This window comes from Rhamphochromis longiceps, linkage group LG7 (genome assembly GCF_057381845.1).
Source record: "Rhamphochromis longiceps isolate RC_006_pf linkage group LG7, R_longiceps_female_GT1.1, whole genome shotgun sequence".
Lineage (NCBI taxonomy): Eukaryota > Metazoa > Chordata > Actinopteri > Cichliformes > Cichlidae > Rhamphochromis > Rhamphochromis longiceps.
The window spans coordinates 57,552,613-57,574,048 of NC_140563.1; the positions used below are offsets into that span (position 1 = coordinate 57,552,613).

Here is a 21,436-nt window from a genome sequence, read left to right on the forward strand (position 1 = left end):
GCTTGTGTTTTCATCCTTGATTAAATGTTTGGTTTTATGTGACATCATCCTCAAATCTGAAAGTCTTCACAGGCCCTCAGTTTGGTATGAAAAACCCTTCAAGTGATATAAAAAAATACAAAACTGCATCCTGTGTTTTATTCAGAAGATATTTAAGAAGCTTGATCCCTGGGAGAGACTGACTGGGCTCTTGTCCTGGGCTAGGACAACTCGGTCTACATCGATCTGTAACATTAAGTACACACAAAGCATTATTTGTTTGTTATATTGCAGACCTGTGTGAGTTTGCACTAGCTGTAGTGGCCTAGTACAACACGTAGATGCTGCAGTTTTGACATCTTGTTAAATCAAATTCAAGGATGGGAGCTTTATATCATGCGATGGTCCTGCTTCTTAAGGGCCTATCATTTGACTGCAGTAGCGTCTCTCTGGACAATCAACACTCATGTTTTATTAAGTGGTTTCTGGTTTCTGCGGCCACAGTGATATCTGAGATGCTGTGAACCTGAATCCATCGCTGAATGGACAACTTGCCACGTTGTGCATGTATACGGCACTGTGCACTAAAAGTAAAGTGAGGATGCCATCTTAGATTTCTGGGGATTTAGACTGTCTCAATGTTTTTTATTTTTTGTTGACTTTTTTTTTTATTGTTTTGCAACTTAAAATAAAAGGGAAGCTAGAATTCTTCTTTCTGGTGTTCTGAACTGCAGCGCCCTTCTTCAATTCCTAAATTTGTTCAAAGAATGGAAATACAGTCATGGAAAAAAGAACAGACGCCATTTGACAATTTAAAGTTTTTTCATGGACACAAAAAATGTATTTGCTCATTACTAGGGCCATATTCCAGGAAAAAGAGTTGATAGTGGGAAATTTACACCATAGCTACACTCCAACTGCAAACCCAGCTGAAAACCCTACGACATAACCTGATGTGCACCTCCCTAGAATTTAAACTACACCTCTCATTAAAATCGCCTGCAAAAATTGGGATTTTCAGCTACTTTTTTGCCATGCATTTTTTTTAAGGTATCAGTGACAGAATAACAATCATCTTCTGAGTTCAAGGAATAATAATCATAGCATCATAGCAGTGTTCACAAATGTCAGGAAGTTAAATGCGAAACAGTTACTATCACTATCAACGTTAACTCAATAAGGAAAAAATCTCTTCTATGGTTGTAAGAGAGCCATGAGTGAAGACTGATATTAGAACAAATTATAGGCTAAATGGTTACACTGAGGGGCATTAAAGAACAGTTTTTATGTAAATCTCAAAAATGAGCACATTAAGCGTTCACTGAACAGTTTATGCCAACATAAAGTGTTCCAAAAGTAGTTTTTTTATTTAATAAATGGTGGAAAATAAATTAACCCTCTGCAAATACCTCCTCTGATCAGACTTTGAAATGCCAAAAAAACTGCAGTCCTACATGAAGCTGGTTCTAAAAAGCAAATCACTCCCATGTTAAAATGCCAAACTTCACAATATTAACAAACACTATGATCTCTTCCAAATATGAGACATTCTGGCTCCAAAAACCAACATGGCAGCAGGAAAAGAAATGAGGCCTTATAACGTAAAGCCCAGAAATCAGAGGATAACTATATAATGGCTTTATCTATCTTTTATATACAGTCTATTAAACTCTGCTCAGGTAATATTGTGCGATTTCCACCACTCTTCTCACTTTATGTCACTGCAGAGCTTTTTTGTAGGCAAATGAGTGAAAATTGCTTTATTTTCTATCTGAAGTAAGTAAAAGGAAAACATGCACACTGCAGTGGTTCAATAGATACTTTGATGTGTGACTATAGGCTACTGCTGAAGTCGCTGACACTCTCCTGACAGATGAGCTTCAGTCTGTGTTTCAGATCAATGATTCACATCATCATTTATGGATGATTACGGTTCTTTGACTCTGAATGCTGACTTGACAACCTTTCACTCTGCTCTCCTCTGATATTTTCTCTCCTCCTTTCCTCTTCTTCTGTTCTTCAATTTCCAACCCTAATTTCTTCCTCTCATTTCATCTTTTGTTTCATAATGATTTCGTCCCCTATTATCTTTTACCTTATTTTGTCTTTACACTCACTACATTTCCCATGTTTTCATTACTTCATTCTTCCTCTTTCTTTTCTTCCTGATTTTACTCCTTCCTCCCTTTCTCTCTGTGCATTCCTTATCTCCTTGCCATTCTTTTTTTCTTCTTCTTGTGTCTCCTGTTTTCTCCTTGCTGTGTTTTTTTTCTCCTGTTTTCTTGGGTTTCATTCTCTGTTTACTCTTAGTCCCCTCTTTTCCAGTCTGACCTTTCCCTCTTATTTTCTTCTTTCCTCACCTTTTTGTTTTCTTCTTATATCTCCTTCCTTCACCTCTTCCTTTCTGTATGAAACATGAAATTTGGAGATTATCTCAACCTAAATTAGACCATATAATACTTGTATTGTATTTTACATAGCAGCACCTTTAAAGTCCAAAAATAACTAAACTAGGCCAGTGTCTGGCTGCCCAGTGGAACTCCTTAGTGATCTGTGATGGTACCGTTTAAATCTTAATTACCCTTTTTCTTGTGTTGGTAGCACACCATGCAGTATCTTGTGTTATTGTATGTCTGCCTTTGACTGTGACCCAGTCCACAAATCTTTGTCGCTCCTCTCAGGGTAGTCCCATATGAACAGACTCTTGTGGCTCCTCCTGGCTAGGCTAGGTATCACAGTGACTTGATAGTAGGGGTATGATAGTATGATAGCCCCTTTCCTGAAGGCTACAACTGACACCAGTCTGTGTCCACTGCTTGTGAAGCTCTCCCGTGTTACTGAATCAACTTTTACTGACGATGCTCTCAAGCTGTTTCCTGTTGTTTGTGCGCTTTTTCTTGCTATGCTTTTCCCTTCCAGTGAGCCTTCCCTTGGTATGCTTTAATACAGCACTCTGCAGACAGCCTTTCTTGTGGAGAGTGTCAGTGTCTCTACATCTGGTCAACTGTTAAGTCAAGCAGTTTTTCCCACGACTGATTCTGTGTACTGAACTAGAACAAGACATATATGGAAATTATATTTTAATTTCAAATGAAAGATACTTACTGATTCTTTGCTACTATGGGCCTGAAGATATGGTCCATTACTGTAAGAGTACAGCGCTCATTTAAGGATCCAGAAGATGGTTTCCAGTATACCTCACTCGGTTAAGCAGGTGACCCATGTGCTGTAAGGCTGCTGCAGATGTCAATAAATGCTCCAAACCAGAAAGCAAGAAAAAAAAAAAACGACCCAGAAGACATGTGTGAAGTAATTTCTTTGCCTACTTGAATAATAAATTCTTTATATTTAACTTACTCTCTACAATATTCCAAAATGTATGTGTGTCTCTCTCTCATCTCGAGTTATTTGCTAACTTTAGCTAATAAACATGCATTCTTCTTTATGATGGTCGGACAGAAATAACTGCATATAGTCCATGATATGTAGCTCCTGACCCACAAGTTGCCACACCCAATTTCATTCACTGATGACAGAGCAATTTTTATCCTACTATGGAGAAAGGGGACTGTGGATCACCACTCTTCTCCTTTCTAATCTCTCTATGCTGTCTCAGCTGAATACCTGTCATCAGATCTCAGCTAATTTTCCACACCTCTAATCCTCGCAGCACTGCTGTCTTCACACTGTGTCCCCTCCACGCTGGGGAATCCCACAGAATCTGTAGGAAATCTACAGGCACCCTTACACCTCAGAGAAGTGTGGCTTTAGGTTAGAGGAAGATTGTGCATGTGCTAATGTGCACACCTGTGTTTGTAGAGTTTAGGAGGATGTGTGTAACTGTAACCAGTGATTCTAGCCAGCTCTGCAGGCTTCTCCGTAATCCTCTTAATGCAAGACCCCGATGAACAAGGTCTTCCTTTCTATATCACCAACCTCCTCCTCCTCCTCCTCGCATAACCCGGTTTCTACATATTGTTGCCAGCAGTGTTTATGAGACCTTTTTAAATTCATGTACATTTATATTAACAATGTGACTTCATGTTTGTTTAAAACATTTAAGGTTGTTTGCTAGTTTGACAGAATTATTTTTTATGCAGTTCACACTGAAAGTAATTAGCAAATTAAATAAGGAAGTGTTTTTTTTCACCAAATGTTTATTTTGTTTTCTCTTAGCTTTCATTGTTTTAAAAGTAAATCGTGTGCTATTTGCATTTCCTTCAACCTTTATTGTGAAATCCTTTGCATCGTTAGATTTGAGTGCTATAAGCTAAATCACCACTGATTACCTTTCTGAGTCATGATGATGGTGCTGATGAGATATCAGAGATGAAGATGAGGTGCCGATGAAGTATTGAATTTAGATTTCAAATGCTTTTTTTAATAGTTGCAGTTCTTCTCATTGTATTGTGTAGAGACTGTAGAAGCAAACGGAGTAAACTCAAATGCGTCACATCCATGGTTAAGTCAATGTATGGATTTGAGCTTCAGAATCTAAACCCACTTATGACATTTCTAGTCTTTGGATTGGTTTAAACACTATTCTTTACGACCAAATGCCAAGACGTGACCTTTACTTACAATGCACTGTATGTCATTTAAAATTGTGGCATCAGCAAGTTCTCCAAGTCATAACCAGACCTTTTTTTAACCATTACCCCCCCATATATGTTTTTGTTTAGGATAAACAGAGAACAAGAATTTGCAAAAGATGATTGATATGAGAAAAATTATTTGAATTAAAACTCATGAAAACTGTTAATTATATTTTTATAATTATAATAATAATAAATTATAATTATGTGTCAGAAGGTATAATAAATACTAAGAAAATCTGAATTTTATAGCACCATGCTTAAAGGGGGCCCACTATGCTTTCCCTTACACTTAATATGACAAAAGAAGTATTGAAGTAGTAGTTCATTTATTTTATATGTAGCATATTGAATATGTTATATAAGTATTGGGTTCAGTGAGTGTACCAGGAATCCCTGTTAATAATAAATAAATAAATAAATAAATAAATATATAAAAAGAACTCAGACTTCCGACTGCACTGAATGCTCCATTTCTGGCAGTTTTTTGATACTCTTGGCACTGCATGATTTCAAAGTCAGGACGTCATTGTTGGGGCTTGCAGAGTAAAGGAATCAGATCCAGAAATAACAAAGTATGTCTTTTATTCAGACTGGGAAAGTCCACAAATTAACAAAGAACAAAATGAAGAAACATTATGGAATCACTTTTGGATCTAAATATGCAAGAAATAAACTTAAAATATTAACTGAAATTTAATGCAAACCATGAAAACAAAACTAACAATAGAATGTTAAGGCAATCTAAACTGGTAGCCAAAACTCCATAAATATGAATCCAAAAACTCCCAAGCAACTTTTAAACCAAAACCAGGGACTTTGGCAGTCATAGAAAGAGTATGACTCTGTAACCTTTGGATTTGTGAATTATAGATATGAAATCAGCTTAAAGTGAAAGCATCTGTCTTATGAGAAGTGTAACATCATGCACAGAAAAAGTCACTCCAGTTTCTTCAAACTCTGTCTCTGTTACGTCCCCTGTTAGATTCAGAAATAAATCCTACTTACAGGTGATCTGCTGCTTTTGTTGTATTTAAGATTGAAATTAACTGCAAGGATGCAAGTTAGGCTGTGGACTTCCACATGGAAGAGTGGGGGTTCCATATTAGCAGCTAAAACTCAAGAGGCTTAGAATAGAGGAGGAGAGAGCTATTTTAAAAGGTGGGTTTTTGTTGTTGTTGTTTTTAGGAACCCTGCCTGCACCCCTATCAAGGATGTGAATCTTTTTTTTAAATGATGATTTAGTCAGTCAATATTTTTAACACAATCTGTAAATCTTGATTTTGGACTGTTAAAGTCACACATTTGAAAAGTGTTTACAGTAAGAAATGTAGAGATAGAGGTGGACATGAGCCAAGGAGTTGGGAAGGATGGCTCACAGTTTACACTCGGTGGATCAGACCCCAGTCATCTCTCTCATTACACAGTCTGACATGAAGACCACATGTGACTTCCTCCATCTGGTGTCTGGATACCCCTCCGTATCCCTTCCTCCCCACTTATAACCCCTTCTCATCTGTTTTCCCAATGTGACTTTATTGTAGAAAAAGCAGATTTTATATAAGGCCTCATTTCAACATTTCTCAGAGCAGTTATAAATTATTCTGGCGCAGTGTAATTATTGTCTTTGGAAATAGAAGACTTCCTATGGATGGCATTATTAGGATTTCTGTGTGAAAAATTCAGGTTACTCAAACAGTTTAATGAAGGGAATCACAGGATGAATGTAGGTAAAAAGTTTTGCATTATTGTATTAATGCATTAACATGCATTATGTATAATAAAACAGGGTCATGTTTGAACAGTTTAATTCATTTTACAACGTTTATTGCCCATTTTCTAGACTTGTGCTAGCTGTACCCTCTGTCTTGTAGAACATGTACATGTAAATCTTGAAACAGAACTTGACTTTGGCCCACGAATCTCCACCCCAAAACTGCACACCTTTATTCTCACTCTAGCTTGCATTTGAACACTTGCAACCATGACTTTACCTTCTTCAACTGGTATAATGGCAGAAAACCAGTTAACAAAAGTTATTGTTTTAGTTGACCAAATTCACTAGAATATGGAATCTGTATTTCCCTGTATTGTGGTTTGATATGCCAATGCTACTACTAAGCAAGTTCGACACTGTTAGGCTTTCTTTGCGTGAGCTGGTGTGATAAAAATAAAATGCCATAGATACAGTGACAGGTATCATGGTGGTGGTTTTTAACTTTATTAACTAAGGCTTTCTGCTTCAGGATCTGAGATAAAGATCTGACTATTTTTCCACACAAAATAGATCGCCTACACCAATCTGAGGCATTATCAGAGTAATTGTCAAGGTCCTTGGTCAGTGACCCAGTGTTTTGTGTATTATTATTGTTATTCTATGATTTCTTCGTTGTATATGACTTCTAGTGTTCTGATTTCTGTTTTTGTATTCTAATTTTGTTCCGGTGTCCTCGTGTTTAGTATAGGTTTAGTTCTGTGCCCAGTCTGTTTCCTGTTTTACTTTGAAGGACAGTGTATTCTGTTTTGCTTCCTCCCAATCTCGTCTTCGTACTTAGTGTCAGCTGTGTCTCCCAGGTGTTTGCCCTTTGCCCAGTTCCTTCTGTATTTAGTATCTGCGTGTGTTCCTGTTTGTCGTTGCATCGTCCCTCATACTTGCCTGTGTGTTCTGTTTCAGGCTCAGTTTCTAGCCTTCCCAGTTTAGTTTCTGTTTTGACTTATGTCAGCAATAAAGCTGAGGTCTTTGAGTTTAATTTTCACATCCACAAGTCTGCATTTAGGTCCTACTTTCCTGCCTGCCGCACACAGACCATGACAGTAATGTGTTATTGAGATATGAGAACAAAGACAGGAAGTTAAGGCCCAGGTGACACACACAGAAGAGCATTTACCAAAATAAAATAAAGTAGAACCAAGGAAGGGCACCTACACACATACAAAACACAGAAACACAAATTAAAAAGAAACACAAGAATACAATGAATACAAGAAACGATATCTGTATAAGTCAAAATAGAGACTATAACACAACATATATTATAAGAACATGGGGAGTTTACTTGTGGACCTCTTCAAAGACCAATTGTTTAAAAAAAGAAGAAGAAAAATTGTCAGATTTGGGCTGTAATGGAAATGTTAACAGCCAGCTTTCACTTTGAATGTAACCTTACTTCTAATCTTACCTTAACCTTGGGGGGGGGGGGGTTATTCTACTTTGTACTAATATGCCACTATAGGGAAGGCATAATTATAATTTTTTTCTTTCAATCTCCTTACAATCAGGCTTTTGGCATACATATAAACAGGGGTGCATATAAGTGGTCCGCAGGTGCACATTCGCTGTCAAAATAAAAGACGTGCACCAGATAAGAAGTTGCAACGCATGTTTGCGTACATAAGATTTTCTGGAGGAGGACAGACATTTGTTTAGAACTCTTAAAGATGTCGAAGAAGCAAGCTCCTTTAAGCAATTACTCTGGTGTTCTTCCACCTCCAAAGAAATGTCCAAAGGAGTCCAAACCACAAAAGAAGCGCGTATTCTCAGAAAAGTGGTTGCAGGAGGTGAGCTGGCTTCAAACAAATGATGAACGCACAGAGATGTGGTGCAGAATATGCCGTGAACATCCCACTCTAGCGGACAAAAACAGTGCCTTTTATATGTACGCAAATGCGCGTTGCAACTTCTTATCTGGTGCACACCCCTGCATATAAATCACACTATATAGCATTAAGAGGGAAGATTACAGCTGTTCTATGTGTGTGTGTCTTTTGTGTTGAATCTTGATTGAAATGTGCTTGCTGTGATGGAAAGAATAACATAAATCATTCAAGGAAAAGTCATTGCATTGACTTTCATTGTGAGCAATTGTAGGTTTCACGTCTGCATTCAACTTTAAGCAGGACTTTACTGATGAAGGTAGAGCTCAATGTACAATGTGCATGGTTTTTATATGCCAAAGCAAAAATATGCCAATGAAATATGGTAAGATTTAGATTTGTGCAATGTTTGGAATAAAGTCTTACAGAGGAACTCATGTGCTCATTTTCTACTCTGCTCATTTGTTTTTATTATTGGACTCTAAAGTAGTATTCCATGTAGGGATGGGTATTGATAAGATTTTCACGATTCCGATTCCATTTTCAATTCTGTTTAACGATTCGATTCTTAATCGATTCTCTTATTGATTCTTTTAAAAAAAAGGAGAACACTAAGGTCGAATAGCTTAGAGCTTAGATCCACAGCCTACGGCTCTTCAATGGGGGTGTCACAGGGTTCCCGGGAAAAAAATTGTAAATGTAAAATAATAAGATAAATATTCTTCTGTAGCAATAACAAAGTATAACATAAATTATTCTGTAGCAATTACACAAGAATATCCAGTAATGTCCCTGCCTACAATTAAACACATTCACTTACCGAAAATCGGGCATCTGCTGTGGGAAATGGGTGCAAGCCTTTTACCACAAACTCAGTCACTGCTCGGTGACATTCGTCTATCCTGGCCTGAAAGGAGACGCTACCGGTAGACTGCAGCGAGAACTGCCAGCATCTGAGCCAACCAGACTCCGTCTGTCTCTCTCATCATGGTCACCTAAATGCACAGTAATGGCAGGTTTTGTAATAAGGCAGATCGCGCTAACATAATATGCACTGTTAGTTGATTATTTACCTGCCGCATTAACGGGCAAACGTTACCGCTGCTGCTGGGTTGAGATTCACGAGTCCGGAGCGGAATTAAAAACACATTTATTTAAGGTCATCGCGTGTCTTTTGCATATTCGTGGTGTTTCCTCCCTTAAATGAAATATCTACTTTGCAAGTATTGCAAGTTGCCCTGTTGTCATCCGTTCTCGTAAAGTATAACCAAACTTTTGAGCGTTTGAGCCGCCATGTTTCCTGCCAGGTTAATGACGCTCCGCAACGTGGTGACATCATTTGGGGCGACTGGAATTGATAAGGGAATCGTTTGCAAAAATGACAAACAATTCCAAGGAATTGAAACAGTGGGAACCGGTTCTCAACAAGAACCGGTTTTCGATACCCATCCCTAATTCCATGTTTACAAAATTACCATTATTAATCTTATACTGGGCTTTAGTGCAACCCCAAGTTCACCCATTGTGTTAAACAAGCCATTTCAGTTCCCTTGCACCTCCTTTTTAGCCAACGTTCTTTTGACTGGCTGCTCCTCATAAATAAAAACATGAACAGCAAGTGGGCAGGGATTCTGTATGATCCAGGCTCTTTGGCTGTGATTCCAACCAGAGAGCCTGGATTTTCACTCTTATATCATGCAGAATAGAAAAAAACTGTTCAAAACATGGCTCAAAAGAATTAGTTATAGATACACTGATCTCATTATTTGCAATATGTGGCCATATCCACAGTTTGAGTATCCAGCACTGTAGCAGAGTGTATCACAGAAAATGAAGAAAAAAGCAAAGTAGGTACATTTTAAATTGCAAATAACCAGTGTGCACAGTTGTCAGTTAAATGCAGGAGGGTGACAAGTACTATATTTTGGAGTACAGGAAATAACTAGCATAAAATGTAAATTTTCATTCTCCTCTCTTGTGCCCCAAGTTTCTTCCTTAACTATTCTCTCTCCCAACTTTTGTCTGTTCTGGCTCCATAAACTGGGTTGTTGACAGCAAAGACACATCATGACAGAAGAAGTTGGGAAGGCGACTGGGACTTAAGTTTTCCCAGTTCTTTTTCCCTGGACAGAGAGACTGATTTCTGCATATGTTATACTAAAGTTTGAAGAGACACAGCAGCAGATATTATTAGATTTGTTGAATTTCCCACTGTAGCTTTTTAATTATTCACCACTCTGCTCAAAAAGGATTTTTTACAGTTCAAGAAACCATGTGGGCATTTATATTCACCACCATACAGATGCTGCATATTTATAACTCCTAATGTCATTTTGGGAATTTACTCTGTTCATCATGCTCCCTACATGTGCAGTAATTGCTGTTTGATGAATCCTACAAATCCAAACAGCGCTGGATAAACCATTCTACAGAGCTGTGGAGACTTGAGACTTGGAGACCAAAAAAATCACAAAACTGAGGACTTAAACTTCACTTGTCTGACTTCCTTGAGCCTGGACTTTAAAATTCCCCTATGTCCATGGAAGATTTTTCTGGGTTTTATGACCTTGATCCTCCGAGATGTGGGTGATCAACAATAACTGTATGCTTTCAGAATATGTCATTTTTGTTCTTCTTAAAAAAACGTTGCCTCCAGTCTTTGTGGTTTGGTGACAAAGGAAATAATCATTTTAACTAACACACCTAAATATTGATTTTATTGGAACTGGAATTATCAAAGAGTTGTCTGACCACTTCAACATTACAGCTTTTTGCTGTGGTGACCATTTTTGTATACAAAGTCCATTCCTCTTGAAATGGACATTTGGAGGAGTTTAAATGATGGGGCTAGGTATTGTGCTGTTTTAAATGAAACAAGTTAGAAACATAAAATTAAGATAATTCTTGGAAAATCAATCATTAGGATGGACTTGCCAGCCAGAGGCCAGAAATTGAAATGAACTAGCTTTATTTTAATACGAGCATTACCTGATACAGCTTGTAGTTGGCATGCTACAAGACTTCCTAGATTAGATGTATTACCTGGGCGCTTTGCATAGACTTTGTTTGTCCTATTGAAATGTTTTTGTCCATGCCACTTGCTAAAACATATGGTTAGGATTAGTGTTGTGACTAAAGTTGAGAACATGACCGATCACAAGAACGTTCAAATGTTGTATGCTAAAAGAGATTAAACTTGGAGTTTACCTGCATCTTAATGGTTTCCTTGTTAGTTCAATAGTTTGTGTTTTTGCCTCCTCTCATCTCCTATCACAGGCATCATACACCAGATGAAGGGAGAGTATGACACTGCGCTAAAGTTCCACAAAGCCCACCTGTCCTTCGTCCAAGAACTTTGTGATTACGCTGCCCAGGGGAGGGCCTATGGCAACATGGGCAATGCCTACCATGCGCTTGGCATGTACGACCAAGCAGTCCAGTACCACAGACAAGAGCTGCAAATCTCTCTGGAGGTAAATTTTATGACCCTTTTCAAAAAACATGTGGAGGATTGTGTGGAAAGCAGAATCACGATGTGTCTTTGTGTTATCAGGTGAACGATCGTCCATCTCAGGCATCCACGCACGGTAACCTTGCTGTGGCCTACCAAGCGCTGGGTGCTCACGACCGAGCTCTCCAGCACTACCTGCACCACCTGACCATTGCACGAGAGATGCGAGACACTCAAAGTGAAGCAAGAGCCTTAGGTAAACCTGTCAAGAGATAAATGCACTTGAGTTGAGTTAAATGAAACATGAAAAATATTGCTCACCGTTATTTTCTTTTGCAGCAAACTTGGGTAACTTTCACAGCTGGAGAGGTGAATATGCTCAGGCCTTGCCCTACTACCAACAGTACCTGGTTTTGGCGCCAGGTTTGCAGGACCTCGAAGCAGAAGGCAAAGTTTGCCATAACCTGGGTTATGCTCACTACTGTCTTGGACAGTACAGAGATGCTGTCAGGTCAGAGACTAAATAAATCTTACAAAACTGAACTTCATATAATGAAAATGACCCCGTTGGCCTTATGTCGAAAAACATGTGTTGTGTTTTCCATACATACATTCATCCATCCATCCACTACTCCTCCACATCGAAAGGAGCCAGCTGAGGAGATTTGGGCATCTGACTTGAATGCCTTCAGGATGCTTCCTGGCCAAGGTTTTCAGGCATGTCTTACCAGGAGAAGGCCCTGGGGCTACATCTCTTGACTAGCCTGGAAAGCTCCCATGTTCCTCAGATGAGCTGGAGGAGGTAGCTGGGGAGAGAGAGGTCTGGGCTTCTCTTCTTAGGCTACAACCCCCACAACCAGGCCCAGCAGCAGAAAGTGGATGGACGGATGGATGGATGGATGTTAATGAGACTTTAATTTCTCATTTTAAGGATTTGTGCTTTTATATTACATCGAAACAAGATGCACGATAAAAAAACAAAAGTTTAAAATTTTCCAGGTATTATGAACAGGATTTGGCCCTGGCTAAGGATCTCCAGGACAAATTAGCACAGGCAAAAGCCTACTGCAACCTTGGTCTGGCCCACAAAGCACTGGGGGAGTACAACAAAGCAGAGGAATGTCAGAGATATCTGCTTTCTTTAGCACAAGCCCTGGACAACACACAGGTCACCTGTTAATTATGTTTTCATTTCATAAACCTTGAAATTCTGTCTTTTGCACAAAAAGAGGTTGTTAATCAGTATCTGTGTGATTATATTTGTCAGCAGGCAGTTTTCAGGGCCTTTGGGAATCTCGGTGATGTGTGCGTGTGCCGGGGTGATTTTCCAGGAGCTGTGAAGTTCTACCAGCAGCAATTAACCTTGGCTCAGAAGGTCAACGATCAGAAGATGGAGGCTGATGCCTATTCAGCACTTGGTTCAGTTCACAGGTGATAAACTGGTTAACCAGTGTTTTAACCACACACAAACAGTGCATGTAAAAAATGAACAAATGAATGTGTTGTATTGTTTTAAAACCTAAGTTTAGTAATATAGCCATTCCTGTTTATTGGAGGCAGTCGAAAGTTTGTAGAGCTAAAATATTAACTTACCAGATCAAGCTGCAGAGATTGTGCTTCACAAAAGCAGAAATTTAGCTGCTAATTAATGCTTACATAAAAGAAACAAAAATCTGCACAATATTATTACTATGTACTTTTCAAATGATGTTAAATATTGTTGTGTTATGATCATTTTATCTGCTCCCATATGGAAAAGATATATATAAATCTTATAAATTTTGTATCTGTCTTGTGTGAAACTTGTATGAAAAGCATATAAGAGTGAAAACAGATATAAGATCCCTTGAAAAATTATATAATGAAACTTGTATGTTTTGGATACTTACTAAAACAATGTATGAAAGTAATGAGAAAGTGGCCACTTTCATGAGTAAATCACGTAAGCCTTATATGATTTACTCATGAAAGTGGCCACTTTCATGAGTAATCACATATAAGTTTTTACTATTTCTTTTCCATATGGGCTAAACTATAATCAAATATGAATAATTAATATATTGGGGAAAGCTCAGCTGAGTTTATGGAGGCAAAAGGGACATCGGTTTGAGAATGTATTTATTTACCTTTATAAAGCCACTTGCTTGTAGACCATTTTCTTTGTAATGCCTGCTATTTACTTTGGAGTTACAAAGAAAAAGCCTGTTTCCAAAAACATGTGAGTTTAAAAAGTCTCAGCCAACTGACAAGAGATTCTGTGCCAATTCTCAGCAGTTAATAGAAGTGTTCTGTACTTTCCACAAATTCCTATGAATAGTAGTTAATTTAAACTTACAGTTCAAGGTGCAGCTTACTAATTAAAACCTCAGTTTTCCCAGAGTTGGTCCATTTAAGCTTGGTACTCCAAGAAATCTTTTATCCACAATAGTTTCCTCTGTCCTTCCCAAAAACAGTACCTTTTTGCATACTGGGCACAGCTGGAAAACTAATTATTAATTTAAACTGTATCTTTCAATAAAGCATATCTTTTAGTATTAACTTATTATTAAGTTATTAACAAAGAGAAGTAACATATAAGCATCCATCCTTTGCAACAGACTGGCTCTAAAAATAATAAACCACATGAAATATCATACTATACAAAGGACACCAGGTGTTGGCTATAACTAATGTGTGACTTGCTCTAGTTCCCTTGATTCGTCTTAATTCAGTGTTCTTGCACTTTTTCCCACCTAGGCTTCTCCGCCAGCTGGATACGGCCTTGTCGTTCCACAGCCAGGAGTTGACCATCCGAAAGGATCTAGGTGATCAGCAGGGGGAGTGCCGTGCTCTTGGCCACCTAGCAGCTGTTCATATGGCCTTGGGAGACTATGCTACAACTTTCCAGTGTTATGAGACCCAGCTGGGCCTGGCACAGGGGCTCAGGGATGCCCGTTTGGAGGCACAGGTCCATGGAAACATGGGCATCACCAAGATAAACATGGGATTGTTTGAGGAAGCTATTGGTTATTTTGAGCAGCAGCTGGCCATGCTGCAGCAGCTAAGTGGAACTGAGAGCATGCTAGACAGAGGCAGGGCCTATGGGAACCTGGCAGACTGCTATGATGTTTTGGGAGATTATGAGGAGGCTATACAGTATTATGAGAAGTATCTGGCAGTGGGTCAGAGTCTCAATCATGTCCAGGACCAAGAGAAAGCCTACAGAGGACTTGGCAATGCGCACAGGTAGGTGAAACTAAAATCAAATTGAGAACATAAGAGGTTATGGCTCAGACGATACCCTTCTATACATGCATTTGATCAATTTAATACAGGGCACACTATTAGGGTACTGTGCATCTGCAAGCCACTTTGCAAACCACCTCCAAACCAGCTCTTCTTTTCTTGCTGTATCTTCCTGTTACTGATGCTTGCACTGTTCCAGTCAGAAATAAAAAAGCATTATATGTGATTTAAATAAAAATTCTGTTTCTAGAAACGTACAAGGAGATTGCACTTGCTGTCCTGATACACAGTGTTGTATGAGGGGGCTCATGAGGAGGTGGAGAGTCTAAGTCTGCCATGACCCATAAATCCTAATTGGCCAAATTCATTTGAAATGAGCAAGGCTGAAATAATCTATAGTGTGTTTAATTTAAATATCACTATCAATTCATTTCAGAACTTAATTTTATAATTTCCTGTCTTGTTTTTTTTTTTTTTTGTTTCTATTACTGAAATAAAATTTGCATTTAAATTTTAAAATGATTCTCCATAGACCAACTGCTTCTCTTCCTTCTTTCCTTCTCAGCTAACTCTAGTAAGAGGATAAATAAAATTAGGAAATTTTTCAGGGTTTTGAAGTCTCCCTGGATTTCCCACTAAATGTAGAAATAAATTCAAACCTACAGTGCTGCAGACTTCTGTTTACATCAGCGTAAAAATGTATGTTGTGTTCATTTATGTTCTATCCTATTAGTTAGGATACACCTTTCTAATACAGAATAGCATTCATGCAAGAGTTTTAAATGAGCATTTCTTGCCACAAGCATTTTATACACATTTTAATTAGAGTCATAATAAGAATAAATACAGTCAGAACTCTGCAGCGTATTAAAAGCAAAAAGCCTTTTTTCAGACACATATCCCACGGTGGGCAACTCTCATATGATACAACATAAGTAATGCTCACTGACAGAAGAACAAGGCTTACCGTTGGGTTTACTTTATCCAGCTGTTGCTCCTGAGTGTGAATGAAATGGTAATGTAGAGTACAGATTTATAACAAACCTTCGTAGACTTTCTTTCTCTGAGTTTTTCTCTGAGTAGATATAAAGAGAAAAATGTTTTGTTAATATGGACCAGTTTGTCTTCTTTTCTTTAAATGTTGCAGAAACAACAAAAACAGGAGGCCTGCTTTCAAGAACAAGCAAAGTGCAGAAAAAAAATGCATTATCATACCAGGTCTTTTTCCTCCCCTTTTTGTTCTCCTCCCTCTCCTACTTCAGGTCCATGGGTAGTCTCCAGCAAGCACTGGTGTGTTTTGAGAAGAGGTTGGTAGTAGCTCATGAGCTAGGTGGTGAAGGAGAAGGTAAGGCTCAGGCTTATGGAGAGCTGGGCACCTTACATAGCCAGCTGGGCAACTATGAGCAGGCCCTCTCTTGTCTGGAGCACCAGCTTAACATTGCACGCATAGCAGGGGTAGGTTTTCACCAGCAAAATGTTCTTGTTTCTGTTTCATATTTTGTTTTGCCCTGCTGAATATGATAATTAATATGGGGAGGGGGGGGGTATATATTAAAAACACATAATGCCCATAGAATGAGGTAAACTCTGTTTGAACTATCAGGATAAATCCCTGGAGGCAGAGGCAAGCAATGCACTTGGAGGTGTCTATCAGTTGATGGCAGACAACGAGACAGCTCTACAGGTCTGTATCACATTCATCATTGTATGTGCAGAGGATAGCCCCCCTTGTTATGAAATGTCTTTAATTATACTGATTAACAGGGAAAACAGAATTTATCAGTTGTCAAGTCTCTCCTCTAAGCAACCTAATTTTTCCTGCTGTAGTGGCACCAAAGGGCTTTGGATATAGCAGAACAGACTGGATGTGTCAGGGGCCAGGGTCGAGCCTATGGCAACTTGGGACTGACCTACGAAGCTCTAGGGAAGTACGAACGGGCAGTAGTCTTCCAGGAGCAACACCTGAGTGTTGCAGCACAGACCAATGACCTGATAGCAAAGACTATGGCCTATGGAAGCCTGGGGAGGACACATCATGCACTGCAAAACTACGCGCAGGCTGTAATGTATCTACAGGAGGGTAAGACATTAGCTACAACAATTAATAGTGAGCATGATGATATTGCAGTTGCTGTGTTTATGTATGAAAGTTTAAAAAGAACAAACCCCTGGGATCCAAAGATACTGGGTATAGAGGCATGGCAGCTTTGATTCACAGCTGTCCCAAGCAATCAGTGTCATTATATCTCCATTATACCATTTTTCTTGCTTCCAGAAGTATTATTTATAACAGTATAACTTCAGACAAGTATTGCTTGTTTGATGTTCAAATAGTTTAACATTTTAACTTTTATTGGATGTTGCACTGCCTCTATTAAGAGATATAAAATAATATTAATGAAAATGAATTAAAATAGAGAGCAGAGATAACTCTGTATGTAAATAACTCTAAGGGCCTAGTCCTCACAGTCAGTCAGAAACGCCTATGCTTCCCACTTTTTTTTCCACTCACTTTCATGCACATGCTTTCACTCTTGTATATGTTTAGAGGCCACTAGAAATAGGTGTAAATGTGCAAATGATAGTTGATTTCAACATAACCTAAAATAAGTCTTCAGTAACCCCAAGTTGCTCTTTTCTATAAGATTAAATAAGCACAACTGCTTAAAATTAAGGGGGAAATATCACAGCACTGCATGTAAATAACAGACCGTGTAAGACCTCTTGGACAGTGTGAAGTAAGCCATTGGTTTCTATATTTGATTTTTAAAGCATAAAGTGAACACCATAAGCAGGTGGAGCAGGCCCCACCAGCGTCCCTTGACCACATGGGGGAGGGAGGCGTCCCCCATGCCGTTCAAGAGGTCAACGCGTGGGAAGGACCCGGTGATTTTCAGAAATAACTCTCTAGTGTTCCCACAATGGCTGATGGTGTGATTTTCATTGGTTGGTAATATATAGAAGTAACATTGATAAGTGTGGTATTTGTCCAAAACTATTTTTTAACTGATAGTCTAGTGTGACGGGAAGAAACGTGATGCACTGAGGACACTTAGAGAGCTGTCACTACTAAACGTCATAGGACTTATAAAGAAAATAGGTCCTGGGAGCACGAAAATTGCTGCCTATGGACACAGCCCCCAATGCTCAGTCCAATTAAGTTACCCACTTTTCTGGTGGATGACAAATCTTAATTGATTAATTGCTCTGTTGCTTTGCTAGATAGGCAGGGTAGTGATAAAACTAGTTACAATCATAGGGTTTAACATATTCCATTAATACTAACAGTAGTCTTTACAGAGTTGTAAAACTTTAATTTAAAGGAAATTTGTGGGGTCTGTGTAACCATCTTTTGTGGTCTTGGGTGTATATTTTAAGGAGACAGAATTATTGGGATCATTATTATTATTATCAGACCAATTGACACTGATTTTCAGTCCAGTTCTTGTCTAATTTGAGATAGTTTTTTCCATATTTCCCTTCCTTAAGAATTGCCTCTTGATAGTTAGCATCCTTTTTTTTTTTTTTTTTTTTTTTGTGTCCCGTTTGGATCTTTAGCCATCAGAATTGTTGTCTTAAGGCCAAGAAAGATGCCAAGCGGATTTATTTTACCAAGTGGATCATCATGGCCTTGCCATATTGGTCCATTTGATTGACCTTTATTATAATTATGAATTTATTTTATTTTCAGTTGCTACAAACGGGACAGACATGACTGGGGGATAGGACAGGGAGAAAGAATGAAAGAAAGAGAGGGAGAGAAAGAAAACCAAAGGGGAGAAGAGACGGTGAGAAGGGGGGGAAGAAAGAAAAAAAAACAAAAAAAACAAACAAAACACCTGGGTCACCTGTATGGAGAAAAAAAACAGAAGAGAAAGCAAACAACAAAGAGCAACATAATAAAAAAAACAGCACCATCACAATAAACTAGCTAGCAGTAGATATCAGTAGATACTAAATAATAAACGATATTGTGCAGCACGCAAGATAGACAGCGCACAATGTGCTTTGAGGCAGCAGTCAAGAAAGCTGTAGTCCGCGTCTGTGAATACCCGTGTGTACACCTGTGTGCATACCTGTGTGGATCAGCATGCTTGCATTCCAAAGGTTTCTCCATGTAACGATCTGCTAGGGAGTGTGGGGAGCCATAGCCCCGTCCTCCAGGGTATGAAGCAGGTATGGAGGAGATCAAAACTCCAGACATCCAGAGGCCCCCAGAACACAAGAGACCAAGGAAGACCAACAGAGGGGCAGCCGCGCCACTGTCCCAGTAAGAGCTGAGGAGAGTCCCAGATGAGGGCTCACTCAGCAGCCACCGAGCAGAAGCCAGGGGGAGTTGCAGTGACGCGCCCGTGAGCTCCGCCGGCAGCCAGCTGTGCCTGAGTGACCGAGCCCCAGGCCGAGAGGCCGGGGGCACCCCACCTCTGAAGTGGCCCGAGCGAGCCCCAGGCTCTAGGCCCCGATAAGCGGCCGCCAAGGAGTGAGCCGATGTGTACCCGGACGCCCATCCCCAGACACAAAGAACCACCAACGCACCGACACCTGAGGGAGTCCGCCACTGGCAGGGGAAGTGGTGGGGGGAGAAAGGCCTCCAAACCTTGGAGGGCCTGAGATGTCCCCAGAGAGGTGGCGTCTGATACCCAACCTGACATATAGACACAGACATACGGGCACACACAGACACAAACATCCATTCCCACCCTCATGCTCTCATATGCACTTAACTCCACACTCAACCAACGTGGAGACAGACATAAAGAGACGCTGTACACACGATCACACTCCCCAAGCGTACTCTACGAACCGGGTCTAGGTACCCTTGCCCCTGGAGGGGGGAACTGCACCCAGACCCAGGTGGTGTTAGTTAGCTAACTATCTAACTAGTTAGGTAACTAGTTAGATAGTTAGCATCCTACCAAAGATAGACTTCCTATATCCCAGACTTGGGAAACTCCCTTGGTGTGTTAAGCAAAGGGTCGGGAAGAATAGATGAAAAAAGTGGAACAGAAAAATCAATGAGAATAATATTTTTTTTAAAGCCAAGATACTATACAAGAGTGATTTGTACCATGTACAACTGGTTGCCATATACAGTAAAATACACTAGAAGAGATGTCACAGAGATTTTTTTATTTTATCTATTAAACTGCAGTTAGAGTGATAATATACACATATATATTTTAGCAGGTATTTATCTTGTGTGAGCATTGTACAGTCAGCTGCCGGAATGAAGGACCTACGAAAGCAATAGTTAATCGAGGTCCAGTTTTCTCAAAAGTTTTTAACACACACTGGACACCATGCTAAAACATACCAGGTTTTTGGCTATTAGCTCTTTGGGAATCACCTTGTTGATGCAAAATTAATATTTTATGTCTGTCAAACTGTGCTATATTTTACTTTTTCATATATTCAACTAATGAAACTGGAACTAACTGTGTGTGTTTTGCAGCAACGGCTTTTTTTTTCTCATATATGTAGACACAACACTGGTTAATCTCGTTTTTATGCTTGAATGAGGTATGTTTATGAACAAGTACTTACTTTTGTTAATGTGTGGGTATTAATGATTGTTGCTGTCTGTGTTCATTAGGGACTAGGTCTGTCTTTTTTGTGGGTTACAACCAGAAACTGCGAGGAAAGAAAGATAGAAATTTTTTCTTACTGCCATCTTATATTAAGTACATTATAAATACATGATTGTGAGTGCTGAAGTGCTTATTAATAGTTTGATAAACGGGACACAAAAAGGCCCAAGCCAGGAGTTTTATTATCTGGCCTTAACTAAGTGTGACTATTGTTTAAACCTGACCAATTAATTTTCTTTTCTCTAATGCTAATCCACGTAATCTTACTTAAACCTAACCAAGTCTGTCTACCACCAAGCAAAAAAAATATGTAGTTTTGCTTCCTAACCTAACCAGCAGCAAGTGAAAACATAACTCAAAAGTCCAAATAATGCCAGCATTCTACATTTGTGTCCAGGAACAGAAAACAATTGAGAAATTTTTGTGCAGAAACACTGTTCACTAGACTAAATTTCAAAGCTTTGAGAACAACAAGAAACAGTTATATAGCATACTGTTTGATACCAACATCTGAATCAAAAGCAGCAGGATAGGAATTTTTGATCTAAACTTTTCCACTGTGTTCAAAAGCACTATACATTTTTGACATGTATCCACAAACTTGTGATGAAAAGCGAGCAAAAACTTAGTCACCATTTTCCCCCTGCAGTCGTACAGAGACCATGTAGGGAGGCTCTGGCTCTTAGCACATACTTTGATCTACGTGTGAGTATCTTCTTTAAAGTCGGAGTTGTTTAAGACTGAGAACATTGCGAGGTGTTTTTGAAATCCTCAAGAAGCATGAAAGGTATTTATGAGTCTGACACAGGCTAATACAGGATCAGTGCTCAGCTGTGTACCCTGGAGTGTGGTTTCCTTCAGGCAGGTTGTTGTCGATAATCCTGTTTGATTTAACTACATCTCTAACTAGACTTCTCTTTGGAACACATATTTGTGTCTCATCAACCTTGTTGAAAATAATCCCATTTTGATCTCTTTCCTATTAAAAAGACATGCGCACATTA

At 39.2% G+C, this 21,436-nt stretch overlaps 1 protein-coding gene across 4 annotated transcripts in view; it reads left to right on the forward strand.

The window, feature by feature from the left end:
* ttc28 (tetratricopeptide repeat domain 28) overlaps positions 1-21,436 on the forward strand; it is a 163,676-nt gene that overhangs the window by 120,593 nt on the left and 21,647 nt on the right. For all 4 annotated transcript variants that reach the window (XM_085414538.1, XM_085414540.1, XM_085414541.1 and 1 more), the window contains 9 exons: positions 11,445-11,641; positions 11,722-11,875; positions 11,959-12,130; positions 12,619-12,787; positions 12,890-13,050; positions 14,356-14,844; positions 16,107-16,299; positions 16,448-16,528; positions 16,672-16,924. In XM_085414538.1, the coding sequence (XP_085270664.1) occupies positions 11,445-11,641; positions 11,722-11,875; positions 11,959-12,130; positions 12,619-12,787; positions 12,890-13,050; positions 14,356-14,844; positions 16,107-16,299; positions 16,448-16,528; positions 16,672-16,924 (1,869 nt within the window). The remainder of the gene's footprint in view (positions 1-11,444; positions 11,642-11,721; positions 11,876-11,958; positions 12,131-12,618; positions 12,788-12,889; positions 13,051-14,355; positions 14,845-16,106; positions 16,300-16,447; positions 16,529-16,671; positions 16,925-21,436) is intronic.